A 22,289-nucleotide genomic window follows, 5' to 3' on the forward strand; every position below is an offset into this window, starting at 1 on the left:
CTCTCCCTTAAACTGCTCACCTACTTTCTATGGGCAAGACCCTGGAGGTTACAAACAGCTCAAAGCTCACCTAAATCACACAAATAACCCTTTACAAGAAGCAGCCCAGTATGATCTCAGGGCTGTAACTGAAGACAAGTGGAAATCCAACAGAAGAAGCTGGTCTCAGGGAAGAGCTCAGGCAGGACCTCTGGGCAAGATCCTGATGAAGGAGTAGCACATGCCGTCTGGTAACAACACAGCCAGAAAAATACTGCAGGGGCCGGTGCCCACTCACAGCTCTGGGGCTCTCAGTCGCGCCAGGCTCTGTGAAGTGGGAGTCACAGTACCTCCCCTATGGGGGGAGAGGATAAGCATACAGTGCTCAGCAAGACATACGAACCCAAGTCAGCAGGCAGCAGGCAACAGCTGCTACAGAAGGAGAGCTCTGAGCTGGACTGTTCTCCAGGTGGAAACCCTGCAAGACCCTCCCGTTTAACTCATACTTCAAAAGTCCCATCTCTGTCCCCAGTCAGCATCATCCCTGTTCCTAGTGGGCACACTGCTGCACGACCGCACACAGCTTCATGAATCCTTGTCCAAAAAGGGAACAACAGATTCCCATTCTTACCGTGATAATAACTGGTATATTTGAAATGTATTGTTAAATCCAATAACCAAATTAAGGACAGTGTTCCTTTAGATTTTCCCCCTAAACCTTGTCCTATAAAACAACTATGCATTTTTTACACTGAAAACATGCCACCGGTATACCATTCCATCGTGAATCTCCACAAAGCTGAAAGAAGAAGAACAGTCAACAGTTCAGGACTATTATCTTCTCAATGAAATTCTGTCAACTTTACAAAGCAGTAAGATTTTCACAGTAAAAAAAAATTAATATTAAGGTATGATATTCTGGCAGAATTTTGTTTCTCTTAAAAAAAAAAAAAGTTAACAAAACAGACTTCGGGGGAGATCAACAGGCTGGCCTCACCCTGGTTAACAGATCCTGTGTTTGTCCTTGGTTTTCTCAGTAAGACAGACTGTACACATCTTTCAGTAGAGGAAGGATTTTTCTGGCTGTGCTGTATATCATACAAACGGATGCATAAGAGAACACTTTCTAACTTGTTTTATGAGAACTCTGATATGAAAAACTAACAAAAAGATTACAAGAAAAAAAAATTACAGACCGATGTCCCTCATGAAAATAGACACAAATACCCTAAACAGAACCCTACATCTTCAATCTCGCAATGTATAAATAGGGTAACGGATAACCCATCACCATCAGGTGGGATTCATCTTAGGAATGCAAAGTTGGTTTAACAATCAAAATGTAATTCATATTATCACATCAACAGATACAGAAAAAGAGCGTGACAAAATTCAACACTCTCTAATGATTTTTAAAAAAAAAAACCTCTCAGAAAACCAGGAATTAAAAGGGAAGTTTTTTGATTTGATAAAGGATATCTTAAAACAAAAAAAACAAAACTGAGCTAAATCCTATTTAACACTGAGTACTTTCTTCTTAGGGTCGGAACAAGACAAGGACATCCCTTCTTGCCATTTCTACTCAACCCTGGGATGGAGGTCCAAGTTGAGGCTGGCAAAAAGGTAGGACAAAGAAACAAAAGATATCAAGATTGTAGAGAGGGCTTCCCTGGTGGCGCAGTGGCTGAGAGTCTGCCTGCCGATGCAGGGGACACGGGTTCGTGCCCTGGTCCGGGACGATCCCACATGCCGCGGAGTGGCTGGGCCCGTGAGCCATGGCCGCTGAGCCTGAGCATCCGGAGCCTGTGCTCCGCAACGGGAGAGGCCACAACAGTGAGAGGCCTGCGTACCGCGAGAAAAAAAAAAAAAAAAAGATTGTAGAGAAAAATAGTTTTTATTTACAGATTACATGATTATAGTTTTTTAGGACTGTCTACTTGTGCAAATCAACCACCAGAACTAATAAGTGAATTTATAGTAAGGCCACAAGATAAGCTAACAAGATAATCTATTTCTGCATACTAGGCCAACAACTGGAAAATTAAACTTCAAACCAAATAGCATCAAAAAAAGTCCAGACCACCACACTAAGATCTACTATACACTAGTGTATGATACTGGATAGATACACCAGAAATCTCAATACTGTTCACAGGGCATTCTCCCAAATTGATCTACAGCTTCAACACAGCCCCATCAAAACAGAATAGAAAAAAAAAAAAAAAATTAACTTCAAAAACTGCTGTAACTGGTAAAACTTCCTATCCGTAAGTCTGCAAATTCAACTGAACACTGGGATAACAGGCAAAAAACCAAAAAACAAAAGAATTCACTGACATCTGAGATAAGAATGCAAAAAAATGAACCAAAGCTACATGAACCACAGAATAAACCACAGTCTGTCTTTTTACTCAAAGAAAAAATTTACTGCCATTGGTTTCTTTTCAACAAATTCCTACAAAATACTTAAAATATGACTCAATTTATACAACCTTTCAGGAAGAAAGGAATAAAAACACAAATGTATGTAAGTTAAAGAAGTTACAGACGATAATACCTATACACCTAATCATAAACCTAAATTATGTGAGCTACATGTCAATAATATTACATAAATTTACACAAATATTACTTAAATGCAAAACAAAAATATTCAGTGATAATTTTTTTTAAATATTTATTTATTTAGGCTGCACCAGGTGTTAGTTGCAGCATGTGGACTCTTAGTTGCAGCATGCATGCGGGATCTAGTTCCCTGACCAGGGATTGAAACCGGGCCCCCTGCATTGGGAGCGTGGAGTCTTACCCACTGGACCACCAAGGAAGTCCCTAATTATTTTAACATTAGCTTTTTCTCTTTAACTGAAAACTGACCAAGTTATGAAATAGAGAAAACTGTTGAATTTACAATAAATTCCTTACAGTTTAAACAATTACAGACAAATCTGAAATTAAAGATTTGTGAACACTATTTTTAAAAATCAGTATCACTAACCATTAAAGCACTAGAAAGAACTCAACAGTTTTTTAATTTTCCCAAAAAAGCCTCCATCACCCTTCTCATTGGCTTCCAGAGACTTAGACCTCTATTGCTGCAGGCAGACAAGATGACTCACTCCATTAAGGCGTTCATCTGTTCACGACAGCAGTCTGCCATACACGAGGCACTGGACGCAGCAGTGAGCAAGGGCAGACTGGCTCCTTGCCTCCTAGGTGTGCATTTCACTGCAGGAGAGCAAGCGAGCCCAAGAGGTGGACCACGGACAGTTTGTGAGCTGGTGAGGAGAGCAAGAGAGAAGGGAAAGCAGAGGAGCGGGGAGGATGGTGGTGGCAGGAGAAGGGTCCCATTTCACCAGGGGGGCCAAGGAGGACACACTCATACAGCTTATTGTCCAAACCAGGAGACCCAGCGGGGGAGTCATGGGTGGGTGGTAAGTGTCAAGACGGATAAACTGGGGCACTCACTTTCCCTACCTGGTTGACAAGGGCATATCTGAGCAAAAACCCCACGTCCAACTAGAGCTCTAGAACTGCATGTGGAGAGAACCCTGGGGAGAACTAGCGGCCTCTTCCCCAAATACAATGAGGACGAGTGAAAGAATGAGAGAGAAAGGTATCTGAATCCCCACACTACCGGCTCTGTGGGTGAGGGAAGGGATGCTAACAAGATTCGAAACAGGAGAGAAAAGGGAGTTCCCCGTGACCCCGCACAGCGAGCTGCTCTCCTTATCTCTGTTCAAGTGCTGCCTAGCTGTCCTCTCCTTCTCCTCTGCAGTGACAGAGACACCTGTTACTTTCATATTCTCGATTTATCATAAACTCATGTACTCGATATGCTGCTGCATGCGAGGGATACAAACACACTGCACTAACATTTACCCACGGTTAACTCACTATGATGTGAGGAAAGGGACCAGCGCCATGAGGAGATAATCAAGGAATCCGAGCTGGAGTGGCTGCGGTCACAGAGGGAACTGTGACAGGACAGGGTGTCCCGGGTGGAGGGAAAAGCATCCACCACCTGAGGAAGAGTTCAAGGAACTGACAGATGATGGTGAGGGACTGAGGCAGACAAGGTGTGCCTCCCGTGCGGCGGATGAGGCTCCCAGGGAGAGGGAAGACGGCGCCCAGTCCATGCACAGGGGCCTGACTAGGCCTGGCACCCACCTGGGGAGTCCCGGTCTTCGGAGGCGGGGGAGTCTCAGAAAGAAGAGCCCCACCCCTCCCCCTCGAAGAAACAGGGTGGAGGGCAAGGCTTCCCTGCTCGCCCTCCCCATCGGCCTCAATGCAACTCAAACTGCAGTCAGTGGGAAAGCCCACATCCTCTGGGACACGCCAACACCTTCGGGTCTCAGAGCCTTCACGTGCAGAACCCCTAGAGCGCGGAGCACCCTCCACACCCTCTCGGCCTGAATCGAAATGGCCCAGACTACCAGTTTAGCCTTCTTTTTCACTCAGCAAACAACTGAGTGCTGACAATATGTCCGACCAGAGGGATTTACAAAGTAAGAAGGCCTGTAAGAAGTTGACAACCAGGTAACCGGAGACAAGCAAGTAAGCAGAGCTGAGGGAGTCGCCAGCTATGCCAGTGTGTGCAGCGCCCAGCCCTGTGGGCCGGTGATAGACAGAGGGCCACGCGCGGGGCAGAGTCCTGAAGGCTTCACGTGTGAAAAAGAAGGAAAGTTCCACACAGGAGCAACAAAAGCGTAAGGGACAGGCGGGGCACAACCCAGCAGGGTCCTCTCAGAAAGCTAGGTGCACGCAGTGCTGCGAGGCTGGAGCCTGCAGGAGCTGGGGAGGGGGAGACAGGACGGAGGGGAGGTGGGCAGTGCCTGAGGACACCACTGCAGCATGAGGGCAGGCGGAGGGTGAACGGAAACTCAGCTCAGCATTCACTGTGGCTGCTATGTGGAGGCGCCATGACCTGCTGCCCGGGCTGTGCACTCATAAAACTCAGTCACCCCTCTGGAGAGCACTGGATTTCTTTTACTGTAAATTTACAGGTATCTAGACAGCCACATAAGTATAACTATGAAATGTTTGTATGCTTACATAATAATACATTTTTAATCTGTCTCCCCCACGAGTCAATTAGCTCCTCAAGCTGTCAGATCGGATGGCCGTGATCCCACAGGCGTGGCAGAGGGCAGCTATCAGACCCTGGAGCCTGACCCAGACCCATCTGTTGAGAGAACTGAAATGTAGCATGTGTGCTGCTACAAGACGAAACCCAAAGACCAATTCACTCCTTTTGTTGAGCAATTTTTAAGGGTTAGTTAACTCTATACAGAATTTGTTCATTCATTAGGTAATATTTATTTCTGCCAATTACTTGTCAAGCAGGAAAAAACCTGACATAATCCCTGACTTTGTTAAGTTTACCATCTAGCAAAGAAGAGATCAAACAAGCGCAATATACCATGATAAATAACAGTATATGTTGTGCAAGACAGAAGAAAAGGCTCAAGGAGGGAACACCAGAGAGAAACTGGTTTAGCTGAGACCTAAAGGTGCAGGAGTCAGCTGGGCAGAGAAGGGAGACAAGAGGCAACTGCAGGTGCAGAAGGCCTAAGAGGAAAGACTTTGGGTGTCCCAGGCACTGAAAAGTCAAAATGAGCAAGAGGCCAAGGGCCCAAAGCTGGGGACAGTGGACAGAAGCCAGATCAGGCGAAGCCCTGCAGGCCATGTTAAGGATTTGCAATTCCATCAGATTCTAATGAGAAGCCACTGGCGAGTTTGAAAAAGAATAACATCAGATTTATGTTTTTACAAAATCACTCCAGCAGGTGTGTGAAGGATGAACATGTGAGGAAACAAGAAGACCAACAGGAAGCAACTCCCATAGCCCAGAGGGGGCGAGAAGGTGAGGAATTCAAGACCGATTTTGGAGACAGAATCATCAGGATAAAAAGATGGATCCCTTATACATGGAAGAAGGCATCAAAGAGGCATCCTGGGTCTGTGGCATGAACAACTGAGTGGATGGGGGTTTGACATGTTTATTAACACACAGGATTTGGGGAGGAACCGATTTCAGGGGCAACAAGTAAGAGGCTTCTCTCTGGTTGATATCAGATGCTTATGAAAAATACAAATGTAGGTATCAAGAGGCAGCTGACCCCTGGAGTCTGCTACACAGAAGAGAAGATGCACAGAGACGGATGGATGGATGGAGTTTAAAATACTGATACAGAAAAAGCATGACTTCAACCACAGGATCCAGAATCACACAAATGAACTATTAATAGTATATTCAAACTCCATCTACCACTGAAAGACACAGAAAAAAATCAACAACAACAACAACAAAAATAAATAAATAAATAAATAAAATAAAAAAATTAAAAAAAAAAAATCAACAACACATTTATTCCTAACAACCAAATCTGACACCCCTCAATCCTTCCCCGTCTTTCAAAAAGATGAAACAAACAATGCACACACTGATATAATCAAAGAACTTTCCAGGCAGGGCTTTCTGCACTTAGTAGCCTTGTAGCCAATTAACAGCACGGTAAACATTTACACTTACTTCAATATCCTGAATTAAAACTGTCTTTAAGCCTAGGAAATTATGATATAGTTGAACACAATTTATAACACAGTGCTCTTAAATATGTTAAAATACAATCTTCAGCAGGTGGAACCTAAGGTGGGTTCTTTAAACTAAATTCATCAGTACAATAAACTTTATTACAGAAAAGACTCCAGAGTGTTTTAAGGATAAAGTTTTCACTTCAAAGTACACAAATATAGGTCTGTTCTATTATTTTTAGCCTGTTCTAGTAAGTATTTTACATGTCTTCTTAAATTGGGCCATGGCTGTTTTTTGAGGTTAATGTGACTGATAAAATCAAATGTGAGGTTTAGAATGTCTAACTGCAAAGAGAGATTTGGATATATATTCTTTGGATTTGAGCTTTTTACTTTGTCTCTATCTAAAAGGAGTAATTTTATACTTTAAAATAACCAATTCAGCCAATTTCTGCACAGCAACATCTTTGTCTTTATCACACAGCAAAAATTAATCAGGATAAACACCTAAGGGCGAGACAGTAAGCGGAGAAGGCAGAGGGGACCTGTCCTGAGATGGTGCCTGTGTGCTCACCGGGCAATGGGCTCAGCCCCAGAAGGGGACAGGGTGCAAACTCCCCGTAATTGTCAGAATCTGCTCCTGAAGGATCCATCTGAGGAGACAGCCTGTTCCAGCCCTACACGCAGACTGACTTTGACCTTGACACCATCCCTACCTTCTCCCTCTTCTACACATGGGAGCTCTGCCCTCATGCCCAAGCCCACCTCTATCAAAATGATATTTCAGTTAAAAACGCCTCTACTCATTTGCTCTGCAGTCAGCAAACATAATGGAAAAATAAGTGGCTTCAATCAATTGCTTTGGGACGAACAAAAACACTACAATCTCTCTTCCAAAGTTCATAGTTCTAAAGTCACTTTGAAGTTTTAAAAAACTTAGTAGCTGATTATTTAATATCACATTGCCACTGGATTCATATATCTTGAATCTAGCCTAGACGTTGTGAGTGAAATCAGAGCCTTATTGTTAAGGATAAGTGCTAACAGAGAGGTATCATTTGCTATCACACAATGCAAGTGGCATTATATAAATGAATCCCAGCAAGTCTGGGAAAAGATCAAAATTTTCAACAAGTACAGAACTCTTCGCCACTGAGCACTGACCATGTTCAATTATACTACACAGTCCTGAGGTAAGAACCTGCAATTTAAAAAGTTCCCAAACCCAACATCCTTTAAAACTCAAGAGTTTGAATTAACTGCAAAATCTTTACTCTTAATATCTAATTATGTAATAAAATGACAGTCTTTGTTTAGTCATACTAAAGGATTCTAATATCACATGTTTTAAAAATGTTTAAAAGCCTAGAAAAGAATTAATAGATAATGACAACAACTCAAATGAAAACCAGTTTAATCTTGTGCTAACACATCAATATCCTGGTGGTATTAACATTTTTAACCTGAACACTAAATTTAATCAGTCTGAAGCTTTACTTATAATACTGCAGCTCTTTACGCAGTGCAGATTCCTCCTTTTAAAAATCTTTCCTAAGTGAAGTAAGATGATATTTAAATATATATTTTTTAATAATAAATATTTTTATTAAATTCTTCATTAAGGACTTTATCTCCCAGGTTAAATATTCAATCCACTACTATTTTAAGCAAAACAGCCTACCTGTCTTGGTCTTATTCATACATGAATTATATGGCATTTTTAACTTCTAAACACATTCCCCAAATACCATCCTGAGTGTTACAATGAAATGCTATATTTTATATTTTTATTTTTATATAACTAAAACCCCTAACAACATTACAGAGGAAAACTGTTTATTCACAGCATTGCTGACCCTTAGTGATAAGCCCACCTTACAGTAACAAGGAATTTCCAATTAAATACACAGTCTTTACGGTGAGGAAAGGAAACCAATTTTTGAAATAAGAAAATCTGTTACTCTTTTTTCCTGCAGTCCTATTTAAGCTTAGTCTCTTTACTCTTTAAAAACTTCTGCCTCTCAGAATGGGTAGGACGTCTTGATTAAAACTCAAAACAAAACATGCAACTTCAAGAGACATAAGACAGAGCATAAAAAGAGTTTACTCATTTAAATGCATTTTCATAAAAATAATTTTATTTACTTTTTGAAACACTCTCTAATTGGTTTTATGCAATAGTTGCAAACCCATACCATGTAATTTCCCTTTTTCCTTAAATTTAATTGTGACTCTCTTTGAAATAAGTTCTGACAAACTCTTATCCACCTTCTTAGCGCAAAAGCATGAATCTAAATAAAATTTAAACCGAATAGATTTTTAATCTACTTATACCTTTAGCCCAACACACTGGAAATGGACTACAGCCGCTCTTCTCCATACAGACAGCACCTGTGGGTCCCAGGGCCCCTCGGCCCGTCACTTCCAACAACATAAAGTCAGTCCTAGAAAGACCAAGCCAGGAGTCCGCACAACAAGTCCCCGTTCATCGCTCCTACAGGATTTGCTTCGATCCACAAGCAAGACTAAGCTTCCCCACTGCGCTCCTTTTTTCAGAGCTTGAAGCAAAATTTGGGAGGTGTTCCCTCTGTAATGTTTTCCAGCAGCTTGAAGAATGCCTCTCAGTTACAGAATCTTCTCAAGCTTCCGCAACCTGAAACACAGACCTTCCTGGCCAGATTAAGCTACTGAACAGAAAGAAACCAGCAAGTAACGTGACCCCAAGGGTCTGTGTTCCTAGATTCATTCAGGGAAAGAGAGCGAGAAGGAGGGGAGGGAGGACACAGGGTGGAGAAAAAGGCGGCCGGTAGCCAGAACCTTATTAATATGCTAATCTCACCCTTCTGTTCAATTCATCTGGCAGACTTCTGTTTACGAAACTGACAGACGATTCTAGAATTGGGTAAGCTGCAAATCAAGTCTGACCCAGATCATGTCTGTAGGTGCCTGCTCAAACCATTGTTGTTTTTCAAAGTCGTGCTTTTGGCATTTTACCAGCCTAATTCTGACCTACAGTTAAAATAATTACCTTGATGAAATAAGAATAATTCTGAAAATAAAATCCTGATCATCACTAAAAACAAGTCTGTAAAAAATGTCCATAGGAACCCAAGTATTTTTGAGGTAAAATATTTTTCCAGATTGATACTTGAAAAGTTTGTAAATTTATAGAAAGTATCTAGAAAACACATAAAAACAAGAGGTTGAGGTTGCCAGATACTTTCAAAATTAGCTTTAGGGAATACTGAGGGATCCAAGATGCATTTCTTTTTTTAGCTTCAAAATATAAGTGAATAATAAACTCATACTGAAGAAGCAGGACAGAAAAATACCCTAATAATCTGTACTAGCAACTTTTTTAAGATGCAAAGCTACTTACTTTCTCCATTCAAACTGAGAGATAATCAAGGTTGTCTAAAAAATTTAGCTCTTTGAACACATTCCACACTTATTATCTTAGCAGTAAGACAGTAAGTAACTAGGTTCCTGGAGCCTTTGCCTGGGCACAGTTTAGCCCTCCTAATATATCGGTGATTTTGTTAGTAGTAAATCCCGTAAACTAATAAAAAAAGTCAAGTACTTTACTTAAATCCCGTAAGCTAATAAAAAATCAAGTACTTTACTTAACTGTGAATTCACTAACTTCTGAAAACAAGAGCTGAACAAAGGCTGTGGCCTCAGGGCAGCGTGTTCAGTTTCTAACAGCTCCCCTAGATGATGCTTTGTGCTGCAGGCTTTACCTTCAGTCTCCTAATTGCAGGCAGAGCTCAAGTGACCCCTCATATGCCCCAGTGAAAACACATCATTCACCACAGAGAACTCTGACCTCAGGCAACACTGGTAAGAAAGGGGGCTCCAGAAAACACAGGCAAGCAAGCCAGAAAAAGAACAGAAGAAACAAGCAGACAGACCCAGCAGAATTCATGAACACCAACCACCCCAGCTTCCCCCATTACTGAGGAGAGCCCAGGACAGAAAGGAACATCAGTGGGCAAGTCTGGTACCTGGTTCAGCCCCATGACAACGGCTTGGTGCTTAATCTGAAACCATCAGCTAACAGACTGTATAAACGACCCAAGCAAACTGTGAGTCTCTCTTGGAACCTATGACTCTCAAAAATTAAAAATTCAAGGCTACCTTGTCACCAACCACATTCTACACACCAGATACTGATTATATCTCATTTTCACATCTTCTAAGCAAAATCAGTGCCACCACATCTTTTAAAGATGAGTAAAGACAGGGCCATTCAACCGGCAGAGGCACAGTGTCACTGAGCCCAGCCGTATCCGGGAAGCAGGGGTCTTCACAAACAGCCCAGAAGGCCACAGCAGCAGCTGTGAAGAAAAGCTAGCGGGGGTGGGGGTGGGGGGGGGTGGCTGGAGCTGATGCAGGGCAGTGGAGGCAGGGCAGTGGAGGCAGGGACGAGGGGCAAACTGGGAGCTTTCTAGGATGGAAAAAGTGAGTGGGGGGAGAAGCCCAGTTTCCAAATGAAGTGAACCAGTGGATGGCAGCTTTCTCTCCCATCCACCAAGCTAATTTATATTTTATTTCAATACCCAAATGTCACCTCCTGGTGTGCAAGGTCCTGAAAGCTGGAAAGATACAGAGAAGCATAAACTTCTCCAGGAAACAGGGAACAGTGGCTGCCTGATGAAGCACAGCCCAGATGGAAGCAGCAGCTACAAGAAAGAACCACTGCGGCGACTGAAAAGAAAGAGCAGCCGGTGTGAGAGCAGGAGAGGACACAGGTGCTCTGCAAACAGCAGAAAAGCACCTGCGGACCAGCACTGTGCCAGGTGCTTTCACACATAAAACAACCGAGTTTAACCCTTAACACAATCCCACCAAAGCACTTCCTTCCCCTTTTCTGCAGAAGAGGATCCTGAGGTTCAGAGGTGGAGTGATCTGTCTCAGGCCTAAGTTTGGTGATATAACTACTATTTTCTTTCTGCTAAATATTAAAACAACTTATGCTTTTAAATTCCCAATCCAGTGACATCTTGAAAAGAATGGGAACACAAGTGAAAAAAGTAAGCAATCCCTTTATGCTCTGATTCATGACATTCTATATATTAATATAAAAAGCTCTTTGGTATTTAAACAACCTCTTTATAGTATCAGTCTAGCTAAGAGCAACTCTGGTAAGTCCCACTTAACAAGTAAACTCTTAATTAAAATTTACTTTAAATAGAAAGATTACTGTTTGCTCAGGCCCCAAGCCTTGGTCACCTGGACTTCTTTTTCTGTCTCTTAGATCAAAGCATTCCATCAGCGAAACCCACCATCCCTGCCTTCAGACTACACCTGGGCGGTGACCTCCCCCCGCCCACTGCCATCTGGCACCCACAGGCCTCCCCACCGCCCAGCCCCCTGTTTTTTGTCTCGCTGCTCCACAATCAATTCTCAAGCCAGCAGCTGCAACTGACCCTTTCTTTCAAAACATCAATCACACCATTTCACTCCTTTGCTAAAACTCACCAAACGTTCCCCAACTCCCCTGAACAGGTGACCTGCACACCAAGGATGGTCTGCAAATCCCTGTGCCAGGAGACTCCCCTACCATCTACAGCCCCATCTCCTCACCACCACCATCCCCGCCCCCGGGCTTTCTCAGCTCCAACCACACTGAGCTCCCTGTTGCCCTTTGCCCACACGAGCCACGCATGACACCTCAGGGCCTTTACACTGCCTGCCTCTCCCTCTAGGCTGGACACTCTTGCCCCAGATATAACCACAAGGCTCACTCCCTTTCCTCCGAGCCTTTGCTCAAACGTCACTTACTCCACGAGGCCTATCCTGACCGCCTCATCTAAAATTGCACAGCCCATACCCTAACCCAGCTTCACCTCCTCACAGCATGACCCCGTCTACAACACCACATGCCTTATTCTGCACCTCGTCCACTGTCTGACTGCCCCACTGCAATGCACTCTCCATGGCGGGAAGGACGTCGTCGGTTCTGCACGCCATCTCCAGGGCCTCACTGCTAAAACAGAAAGTAAAATGTACAGGCCGTATTCCACACATTCTTCTAAGCCCTGTAGGTAATGAGGACATGGCAGAGGGAAGTTCTATTATTTTAGAGGCCACAACCATAGAGAAAGCATCAGAGATTCTAGGTATCAGGACCCGACACTAAGCTCCACGACAGCGTGGCCTGCCTCAGTCTTGGGCACTGCTTCACCTCCAGGACCCAGCACAGGGGCTTGAAAAATATTTACTGCATGAATACGTGAATTACACATGTTGTAAACCTTGCTTTTCTTCCCCCATAAGAATGGAAAAAGAAAAATTGATATAAATTCTACAAAAACCATGTGGAATGCCCTTCCTCATCCCACATAAAAAATAAATCACACAACTGTAGTATTCTGATACTCCAATCAGAACTTCCACTGCAGATTTTAGTAGAGCAATAGTGAAACTAATGTGTGAGATTAGACGGCTAGCAAACAATGCCATAAGCAAGATCAGTGAGCAGAAAAACCCTTCATACACTGTATAATTTTGTCCAATCCGGCTTCCCTACAGAAACCTGGCCTTAAATAAGAAAGTCACTGGGAAAGAACTATTAAGAAACAAACTGCTTGTAAATGTCACAAAAGCAGCTCACAGAGATACAACTCTGACTTTCACAGTTCTCAGACGGTTATCATGGTTTTACTGGTTTGCCTTAAGTTAGTACCAAAACTTTAGGGCAGTACTTCTTACAAGAGTAAAGCACTGGTAAATGCTTTTATGTCAACCAACAGGAGGAATGTAAAAGAAAACTATAATTCACATTATACACACACAATTCAAAATTTACCTTCATTAATCAAAAGTTAAAGACTGAAATAAAATCAAAACTTTCACAATATGATGCCTCCACTGGCAACTGATAGTTACAACATACCCTAACTTCTGCAGCCGGGTATCCTGTTCTAAGTTTACTTCCAGTAAGACTCATAGAATTACCATTTCTGTGTCACTGCGTCTCACTGTTTCCACCACAAACACAGAAAAAATTTTTTCTGAAAATTTTAGTATCAATAAAAATTATGACTTGGTAAGAACTAAAGAAATTCAAGCTTAACGATGGCTATAATCACCTTCTGAAGACAAACAGACAATAGGTCGCAAAACACAAAATATTCCGAAAGGTGATAGTATTGGTATTACTTGCTTTCCCTGCCAACTTTCATAACAATTACCATACCTCCCTTCCATTAATCTGGAGGAACTCTGGGGAAGCTGAGGAAGGCACTGAATTTGCAACTGGAAGACGCAAAGGAGCCCCAGTTCTATCCGTAAGACAAAGAAAGAATTATTTCACCATCCTGAACCTAAGTCTGTTCACCTGTAAAACAAGGACAATGACAATACCTATCACCTATTGAACAGTGATGACGTGTCAATCACAAAAGAGCAGAACAGCAACACTAATAATGATGAAAATATAATAATAATGATGATGCCAAGCTAATGCTTACTACGTACCCAGCCCTGTTCTAAGTACTTTTATCCCACAATAGAGGCAGACTCTATTACCCCCACTGCACAGATGAAGAAACTGGAGCACAGAGAGATAACTTGTTCCAGGTCACAGAGCTTCTAAGGTGCAAAGCTGGAAATCAAACTCAGCCAGCCAGGCTCCACAGTCTGTGTTCCTCATTAATTTGCTGAGTGCTTTACACCTATTTTCTCAATTAGTACTTACAACAACCAATGAGGTAGATGATATTATAATCCACATGTGACATGTGAACAAACTGAGGAACAGAGAGATTAAGTAACATACCTAACATCAAGCTAGTCGGTCAGCGGCAGAGCTGGGATATGCACGGGCACTCGGACACCCGCCAGACCACACACTTCAACCACCACCTACAGTGATGCTACCTGCAGAGACTGCAAAGCTTTCCAGAGAGAGTCAGAAAGCAGGCCCCACCCAACCTACAGAGGATGACTGAGTCAGAGTGAGGACCAAAGGGACAAGAAAGGAAGGGAAGAAACACGCCCACGGAAAGAACGCAAGACAGACGGGCCACTCTCTCCCCTACACAACATCCCATCACAGTCCCTGGTGTCAGCAATCCTGCCAAAAACAAATTCAGGTAAGATGCTGGACATGCAGCTGGTACCTGAGAGATGCATCAAAACCACCAGGAGATAAACATACCACTGGATTAAGCCACACTGAGATATATGAAACAGAAGGAAAATGCCTTCTAGAAAGTCAGAAGGGCTTCCCTGGTGGTGCAGTGGTTAAGAATCTGCCTGCCAATGCAGGGGACACAAGTTCCAGCCCTGCTCCAGGAAGATCCCACAGGCCGTGGAGCAACTAAGCCCGTGTACCACAACTGCTGAGCCTGTGCTCTAGAGCGCATGAGCCACAACTACTGAGCCCACGTGCCACATCTACTGAAGCCCGCGCACTCTAGAGCCTGTGCTCCACAACAAGAGAAGCCGCGCGCCGTAATGAAGAGTAGCCCCGCTCGCTGCAACTAGAGAAAGCCTGCACGCAGCAACGAAGACCCAACACAACCAAAAATAATAAATAAATTCAAAAAATTAAAAGGCAGAAAATTTTGAACTTATTATTAATCTAAACAATACTCAGGACTTCCCCGGTGGTGCAGTGGATAAGACTCTGCACTCCCAATCCAGGCGGCCTGGGTTTGATCCTTGGTCAGGGAACTAGATCCCACATGCATGCTGCAACTAAAAGTTCACACGCCACAACTAAGGAGTCTGCATGCTGCAACTAAGGAGTCCTGGAGCTGCAACTAAGGAGTCCACCTGCCACAACTAAGACCCAACGCAACCAAATTAATTAATTAATTAATTAACTTTAAAAAACAATGCTAAACTAGAATATTTCCAGAGACACTAATTCATGGCCATTTCTTGTTTATTTTGCCATATAAAAGAGCAGCGCTAAATTCCAGGTTTAAAAACTGTTGGGAGGTTACTCGCCATTAAGTTTAAGAGGGAAAAAAAGGGTCCTGAAATGTGTAAGAAGAATGCTTCCTTAGTTTTTCAAATATAGTGAGTGGTAGAGGTATAGTAACATAGGATGGGACAAGACACCAAAATTTTCAACCTAACTACATATGTTATAGAGAGGTATTCTGTTTATATTAACCAAAATGACACAAATATCAAAAGGCAATCGAGTATTTATTTTAATGTTGCAACTGTTCAAATCAACTTTGAAACTTTTACTGTATTGGGCATGCATATACATATCCAACTTACCTCATCATTTCCTCACCATACCCTATAAATCCAATTTATCCACAGTTTACCCTGTAAATCCAATTTATCCACAGTTTGACCACTCACCTTATTTAGCAAATAGCGAAGGTAGGACTGGCTCCCCGAATTAGGTAACTGAAGCGGAGAGAACCTCTGGAGTCTTGCTAGAAATCAGGCCATGTGGTTGCAGGTTGCAAGCAGCTATAGCTGGAAGGGGCGCTGGTGCCAGGGGGACCCCTGGTGGTGAATGAGTCTCTTCTGCAACCTACATTCCTCAGCTATAAAGAGGGAGACGTCAACTATCTACATTTTAAATTATCCCTCGCTGTGGCCTGGAAAAGGAAAGTGTTTCTACAACGTGACTCTATACTCCATTTTCAAGAAACACTAGAAACACCCAGTATGGATCCAGTCCTTTCTTCAATCATATTCTGAGTAAGAGGCACAAATAAGATGGCTTCTCTTCCCAAACACAGCTGCGTAGTGGTTGGTTTTCTTTGTCAATCGGCCTCCTCTATGATTTTGCTCTTGTCACACTGGTATCAACAGACATTATTCTAACTTAGCAAAAATTTACAGAGTCACTTTTCCAACTCTACCTAAAAATTTTTATCATTAAAAAACGTTATTAGGGGGCTTTCTTGGTGGCGCAGTGGTTAAGAATCCGCCTGCCAATGCAGGGTACACGGGTTCGAGCCCTGGTCCAGGAGGATCCCACATGCCGCGGAGCAGCTAGGCCCATGCGCCACAACTGCTGAGCCTGCGCTCTAGAGCCTGTGAGCCACAACTACTGAGCCTGCATGCCACAACTACTGAAGCCCATGCGCCTAGAGCCGGTGCTCCGCAACAAGAGAAGCCACCGCAGTGAGAAGCCCGTGCACCGCAATGAAGAGTAGCCCCCGCTCGCCGCAACTAGAGAAGGCCCGTGCACAGCAACAAAGACCCAGTGTAACCAAAAATAAATAAAATAAATAAATTTATTAAAAACAAAAACAAACAAACAAACAAAAATGTTATTAGGGACTTCTCTGGTGGTCCAGTGGTAAAGAATCCGCCTTCCAATGCAGGGGACAGGGGTCCGATCCCTGGTCAGGGAACTAAGATCCCACATGCCATGGGGCAACTAAGCCTGCACGCCACAAACTACTGAGCCCAAACGCCTCAACTGGAGCCCGCGCACCATTTGCAGAAACATGGATGTGACTAGAGATTATCATACTAAGTGAAGTAAGTCAGAAAGAGAAAGACAAATACCGTATGATATCACTTATACGTGGAATCTAAAATATGGCACAAATGAACCTATCGATGAAACAAGACTCACATATAGAGAACAGACTTGAGGTTGCCGCCAAGGGGGATGGGGAGAGGGAGAGAATGGACTGGGAGCTTGGGGTTGGTAGACTCAAACTATTACATTTAGAATGGATAAACAAGGGCTTCCCTGGTGGCGCAGTGGTTAGGAATCCGCCTGCCAATGCAGGGGACACGGGTTCGAGCCCTGGTCCAGGAAGATCCCACATGCCACGGAGCAACTAAGCCTGTGCGCCACAACTACTGACCTGCGCTCTAGAGCCCGCGAGCCGCAACTACTGAGCCCACGTGCCACAACTACTGAAGCCCGTGTGCCTAGAGCCCGTGCTCCACAAGAGAAGCCACCACAATGAGAAGCCCATGCACCGCAACGAAGAGTAGCCCCCGCTTGCAGCAACTAGAGAAAGCCTGCGCGCAGCAACAAAGACCCCACACAGCCAAAAATAAATAAATAAATAAAATAAATTGGTAAAACCAACACTTAAAAAAAAAAAAGAATGGATAAACCATAAGGTCCTAATGTATATATAGCACAGGGAACTATATTCAATATCCTGTGATAAACCATAATGGAAAAGAATATTAAAAAAAGAATGTCTCTATGTGTATAACTGAGTCACTGTGCTGGACAGCAGAGATTGGCACAGCATTGTAAATCAACTATACTTCAATTTTTAAAAGTTATTAAAACCAACCTCACGCCTATTAGGATGATTACTTTTTTTTTTTTTAAATATGAAAATAACAAGTGCTGGTGAAGATGTGGAGAAACTGGAACCCTTGCATACCATTGATGGGAAAGTAAAATGGTGCAACTGTTACAGAAAACAGTATGGAGGTTCCTCAAAAAAATCAAAAATAGAACTACCATACGATCCGGCAATTCCACTGCGGGAATTCCACACCCAAAAGAACTGAAAGCAGGGTCTTGAAGAGATTTGCACACCTATGTTCACAGCAATTATTCACAATAGTGGAATGGTTGAAAGGATAAATAAAATGTGGTGTAAATTATAGTGGAATATTATTCAGCCTTTGAAAGGAAGGAAAGCCTGTCACATGTGAAATAAGCACAAATACTGTATGATTCCACTTACTTGAGGCACCTAAAGTAGTAAAGCTCGCAGGAACAGAAAGCAGAATGGTGGCTACCAGGCGCTGGGGAGAAGGGAAGAGGGGGTACAAAGCTTCTGATTCACAAGATAAGCCCTAGAGATCTGTTTCACAATTATGTGAATACACTTAACACCACTGACCTACACTCTTAAAAACAGGTAAGATGGTAAATTTTATGTTCTGTTTTTTGTCTATCCCAATAAAAAATTTTTTAAAATGTTAAAACCACTTTAAAAGAGTGAATCTCACTTATATTTTACAACGGAACTGCAAATACGATATAATTATGTCTACTTTTACAGACAAGGGGGAAAGCCTTGAGACGTCAGAACGAGCTCGAAGTGCAAGAGGCAGTAAAAAGAGAGACAACAACCGGTCCTTGACTAGGCTGGATACTGGTCTGGCACTGCTGATACTGGTCCAGCACTGGACAAGGGGGCTTTATGTGGCTTAAAAAAATTAATCCCCTAATAAACTTTGAGATTATTACTAATATCACCATTTTCAAGAAAAAGGCAACAGGCTTAGAGAGGTAAAGGACTTGGGGTAAGATCAGATTTCGTAGAAGTCAAAGTCACATGTGACTCCAAAGCCCAAATCACTTCATCTTTTCCACACCGTTAAGCCTGAAAGCCCAATGTTGTCCTCTCTCTGACTTGGTTTTCTCATCAATTAAATGAAGTTTAAAATGGCATCTACTGTTCACAGTTGTTAGGAGAATTAAATCTCACAACACAAAGGGCTTTGAGAGTACAGCATTATCAGTGCATTACTCTGCATCTTCTGTGCTGGTGCAATGACTTAAACACCAGGGATCCAAAAATAACTGGGACAGAGCCCAGGCCACTGAGGAGCTCAGAGCTCACAGAGGACAAGCGCGTAAGTCCCAGCACCCACAGTTCCGGCTCCTGGTAGACTGGTCTAAGAAACCCCCAGTAAATTTCCTGTACAGTTTGAGGCTTAAATGATTCATAGGTTTATCTGCAACACTGAAAAACTGGGGACATGCTCAAAAGAAGGGAAATGAGCAAATAAAGTTTGGAACATCAAAATGAGTCACTGGGCTTCCCTGGTGGCGCAGTGGTTGAGAGTCTGCCTGCCGAGGCGGGGGACGCGGGTTCATGCCCCGGACTGGGAGGATCCCACATGCCATGGAGCGGCTGGGCCCGTGTGCCATGGCTGCTGAGCCTGCGCGTCCGGAGCCTGTGCTCTGCAACGGGAGAGGCCACAGCAGTGAGAGGCCCGCGTACCGCAAAAAAAAAAAAATGAGTCACTATACAAGCATTAAAAAATTGTGTTTGCAGAAAAGTTTTCGTTCATACTGGAAAATACTCATTAATGCAAAAAAGCAACATGTACTATAAAGAGTTAAGGCAACTCCCAGTCTCAAAATGCAAGGATTTTCAAGATACATATTTTAAGTAATAAAAAAATGTATGGAAGAGTATGTAAAATACATTCTGATATAAAGCAAAAGAAAGATGCACGCACATGCACCTCCTTGTACACCATAGAGGACCTGTGGGTGGTTACACAAGTGGGAACAGTGATTCGCATAGAGAGAGTTAGGACTCATTTCCCACCCATATGAATCCCACCAAATGTACCATGTATATTTTAGTTAAAATAGTAAATGAACATAAAAAATAACTATTTTAGGGCTTCCCTGGTGGCACAGTGGTTGAGAGGCCCGCGTGCCGCAAAACAAACAAACAAACAAAAAAAACCTATTTTAAAGAACTGATATCTAGTACAGTTCCCAATATTTAGCAAGTAAACAATCTTTTCCAAATAACACACAAACAACACATCAAAGGAGAAACTGACAAAATGTTCAGAATAGAATAATTAAAAACAGAACATCGAAATCTTTAGGATGCAGCTAAAAGAGTGCTGGGTACGTAGAGGGAATTAACTTTAAGCACTTATATTTAAAAGCTAAAAACATGAGTTGTCTATGTTTTTACCTTAAGAAATAAGAAAAACATTAGCAAATTAAACCCAAAGTAAGTAGAAGTTAAGACAGAACAAGGAACAGTGCTGGGGCAAAAGGAAAAATGAGTAATAATGATCCTGTCTTCATTTAAGTTTGGTATCATCCATCAGGGATTTTTTGCATTAAATCCTGACTTCTAAAAATGCTGCATTAAAGTACTACTTATCTTAGGCTTCCCCGGTGGCGCAGTGGTTAAGAATCTGCCTGCCAGTGCAGTGGACATGGGTTCGAGCCCTGGTCCGGGAAGATCCCACATGCCACGGAGCAACTAAGCCCGTGCGCCACAACTACTGAGACTGAGCTCTAGAGCCCATGAGCCACAACTACTGAGCCCACGTGCCACAACTACTTAAGTCTGCACGCCTAGAGCCCACGCACCGCAACGAAGAGCAGTCCCCGCTCGCTGCAACTAGAGAAAGCCCACGTGCAGCAAAGAAGACCCAACACAGCCAAAAAATTTAAAAACAAAAACGATTACTTATCTTGATTACTGAGATTTTGGGGTCCCTGAGACATGCCTCACCAGAGTCCTGCCCACACATACCCATCCCCACTCCACTGGCCCTGTCCACCTCAACCCCAAGGCTCCCCACACCCAGGCATCCAGGGCATATCACCTAGGGAGTTTGTGAAACTAGAAACATTTCTGCCCAAGGCACGTCAAATACAATCATGCAATTTTAAAAGTTCCCTTCTGAGAACAACAAGCTATTTAACACTTCTTTTCAAGGACCAAAAACACAGTAACTAAACTGTCAAAGCGTATCTATTTTATTTGAAACAGTTGCAATGCATTTTTTACACTGGACCAGCAAACTCTTGAATTCATAAATGTCGGACCTGAAATGAAGGAGGCAAGCCCTAAAAATGTGTGAGCAAAATCCATGCTTGATTATGGCTATTTGCACCTCCTGTGATACAGCAGAAATCCTCCTTATTCTAGTCCAAAGATCCAGAATAACAACGGCAACAGCTTAAATCCACAAGCCACGCTGGCAGGGCCTGACGGCTAGAAAAGAGGAGAGAGTTTGTAAATAGCTAACTTATTCAAAGATTCCTCCTTCTCCTTTTTTTGAGATTTCTGAACCCAAGGCAGATCCAACAGTGGACAGTAGAACAGCATTTCCTCTAAAAAAAACAGGAAAAGTGGATAAAATACAATAATCAGAGAGTTGCTAGGGCAGTGAGAACAAGAGGGGCTAATACTTCAGAGTGTGAGGAACCACAAAGCTGAGCTGATCTACTGCAGCTACTGTGAACTTTGGTATTGATTTGCTAATCCTGCAAACAAGGAGGCTGAAACCCCGGGCTCTGCAACCACAGAAAACTGCTGCTGGAGGACAGAAAAGCAGGAGAGATTCTGGCAGGCTAAAAACCTAAACGCAAATGTAGTATATTTCCTGCCAGCAATAAAAGGAAGGGTACTGACACAGGCTACAACATGGATGAAACCTGAAAACACTATGCTAAGTAAAAGAAGCCCAACACAAAAGTACCTATCTATCTATCTATCTATCTATTAAACACTATATGAAATTTTCAAATTAAATCCCACAAAAGTTCTCAAAACTTACCTTTACCTGCAGCTGTTCAATCCATTAAGACATGAGATACTCGCAAGAACAAAATTTTTTTAAAAACTTCCTAGAAACATAATCTTTTAGGGAAAAACTTCTTTCAGTTAATTAAAGCCATTATGTGGACTATTGTTCTTTGGGGATATGACCTCTGCATGCATCCTCAGCTAGTAAAGTTGTTCATTCAAAAACAGAAAACTAAACATCAAAAACAGATGAAGGGCTTCCCTGGTGGCGCAGCGGTTGAGAGTCCGCCTGCCAATGCAGGGGACACGCGTTCGTGCCCCGGTCTGGGAAGATCCCACATGCCGCAGAGCAGCTAGGCCCGTGAGCCACGGCCGCTGAGCCTGCGCGTCCGGAGCCTGTGCTCCGCAACGGGAGAGGCCACAGCAGTGAGAGGCCCGCGTACCGCAAAAAAAAAAAAAAAAATTATTTTACTTTCCATTATGTGATTGGGAGGAGAAGAGCCAAGAATCTGCAAAAATACTCTCAAGTATTTAAATTTTCTTTTTATAATCATTATTGCGTAC

At 42.9% G+C, this 22,289-nt stretch overlaps 1 protein-coding gene across 22 annotated transcripts in view; it reads right to left on the reverse strand.

Annotated features, from left to right (window-relative positions):
• Positions 1-22,289, reverse strand: part of PTK2 (protein tyrosine kinase 2) — a 254,311-nt gene that overhangs the window by 179,814 nt on the left and 52,208 nt on the right. For 9 of the 22 annotated variants that reach the window (XM_060287152.1, XM_060287140.1, XM_060287156.1 and 6 more), the window contains exon 1: positions 8,848-9,211. The exons of 3 other annotated variants lie outside the window; for them this stretch is intronic. In XM_060287152.1, coding sequence (XP_060143135.1) covers positions 8,848-8,947 — 100 coding nt within the window. In that variant the 5' untranslated portion in view covers positions 8,948-9,211. Of the gene's footprint in view, positions 1-8,847; positions 9,245-22,289 lie in introns of those variants that run through there. 10 more of the 22 variants (XM_060287154.2, XM_060287150.2, XM_060287142.1 and 7 more) reach the window with 4 other exon arrangements.

Source organism: Globicephala melas, chromosome 17 (genome assembly GCF_963455315.2).
Source record: "Globicephala melas chromosome 17, mGloMel1.2, whole genome shotgun sequence".
Classification (NCBI taxonomy): domain Eukaryota; kingdom Metazoa; phylum Chordata; class Mammalia; order Artiodactyla; family Delphinidae; genus Globicephala; species Globicephala melas.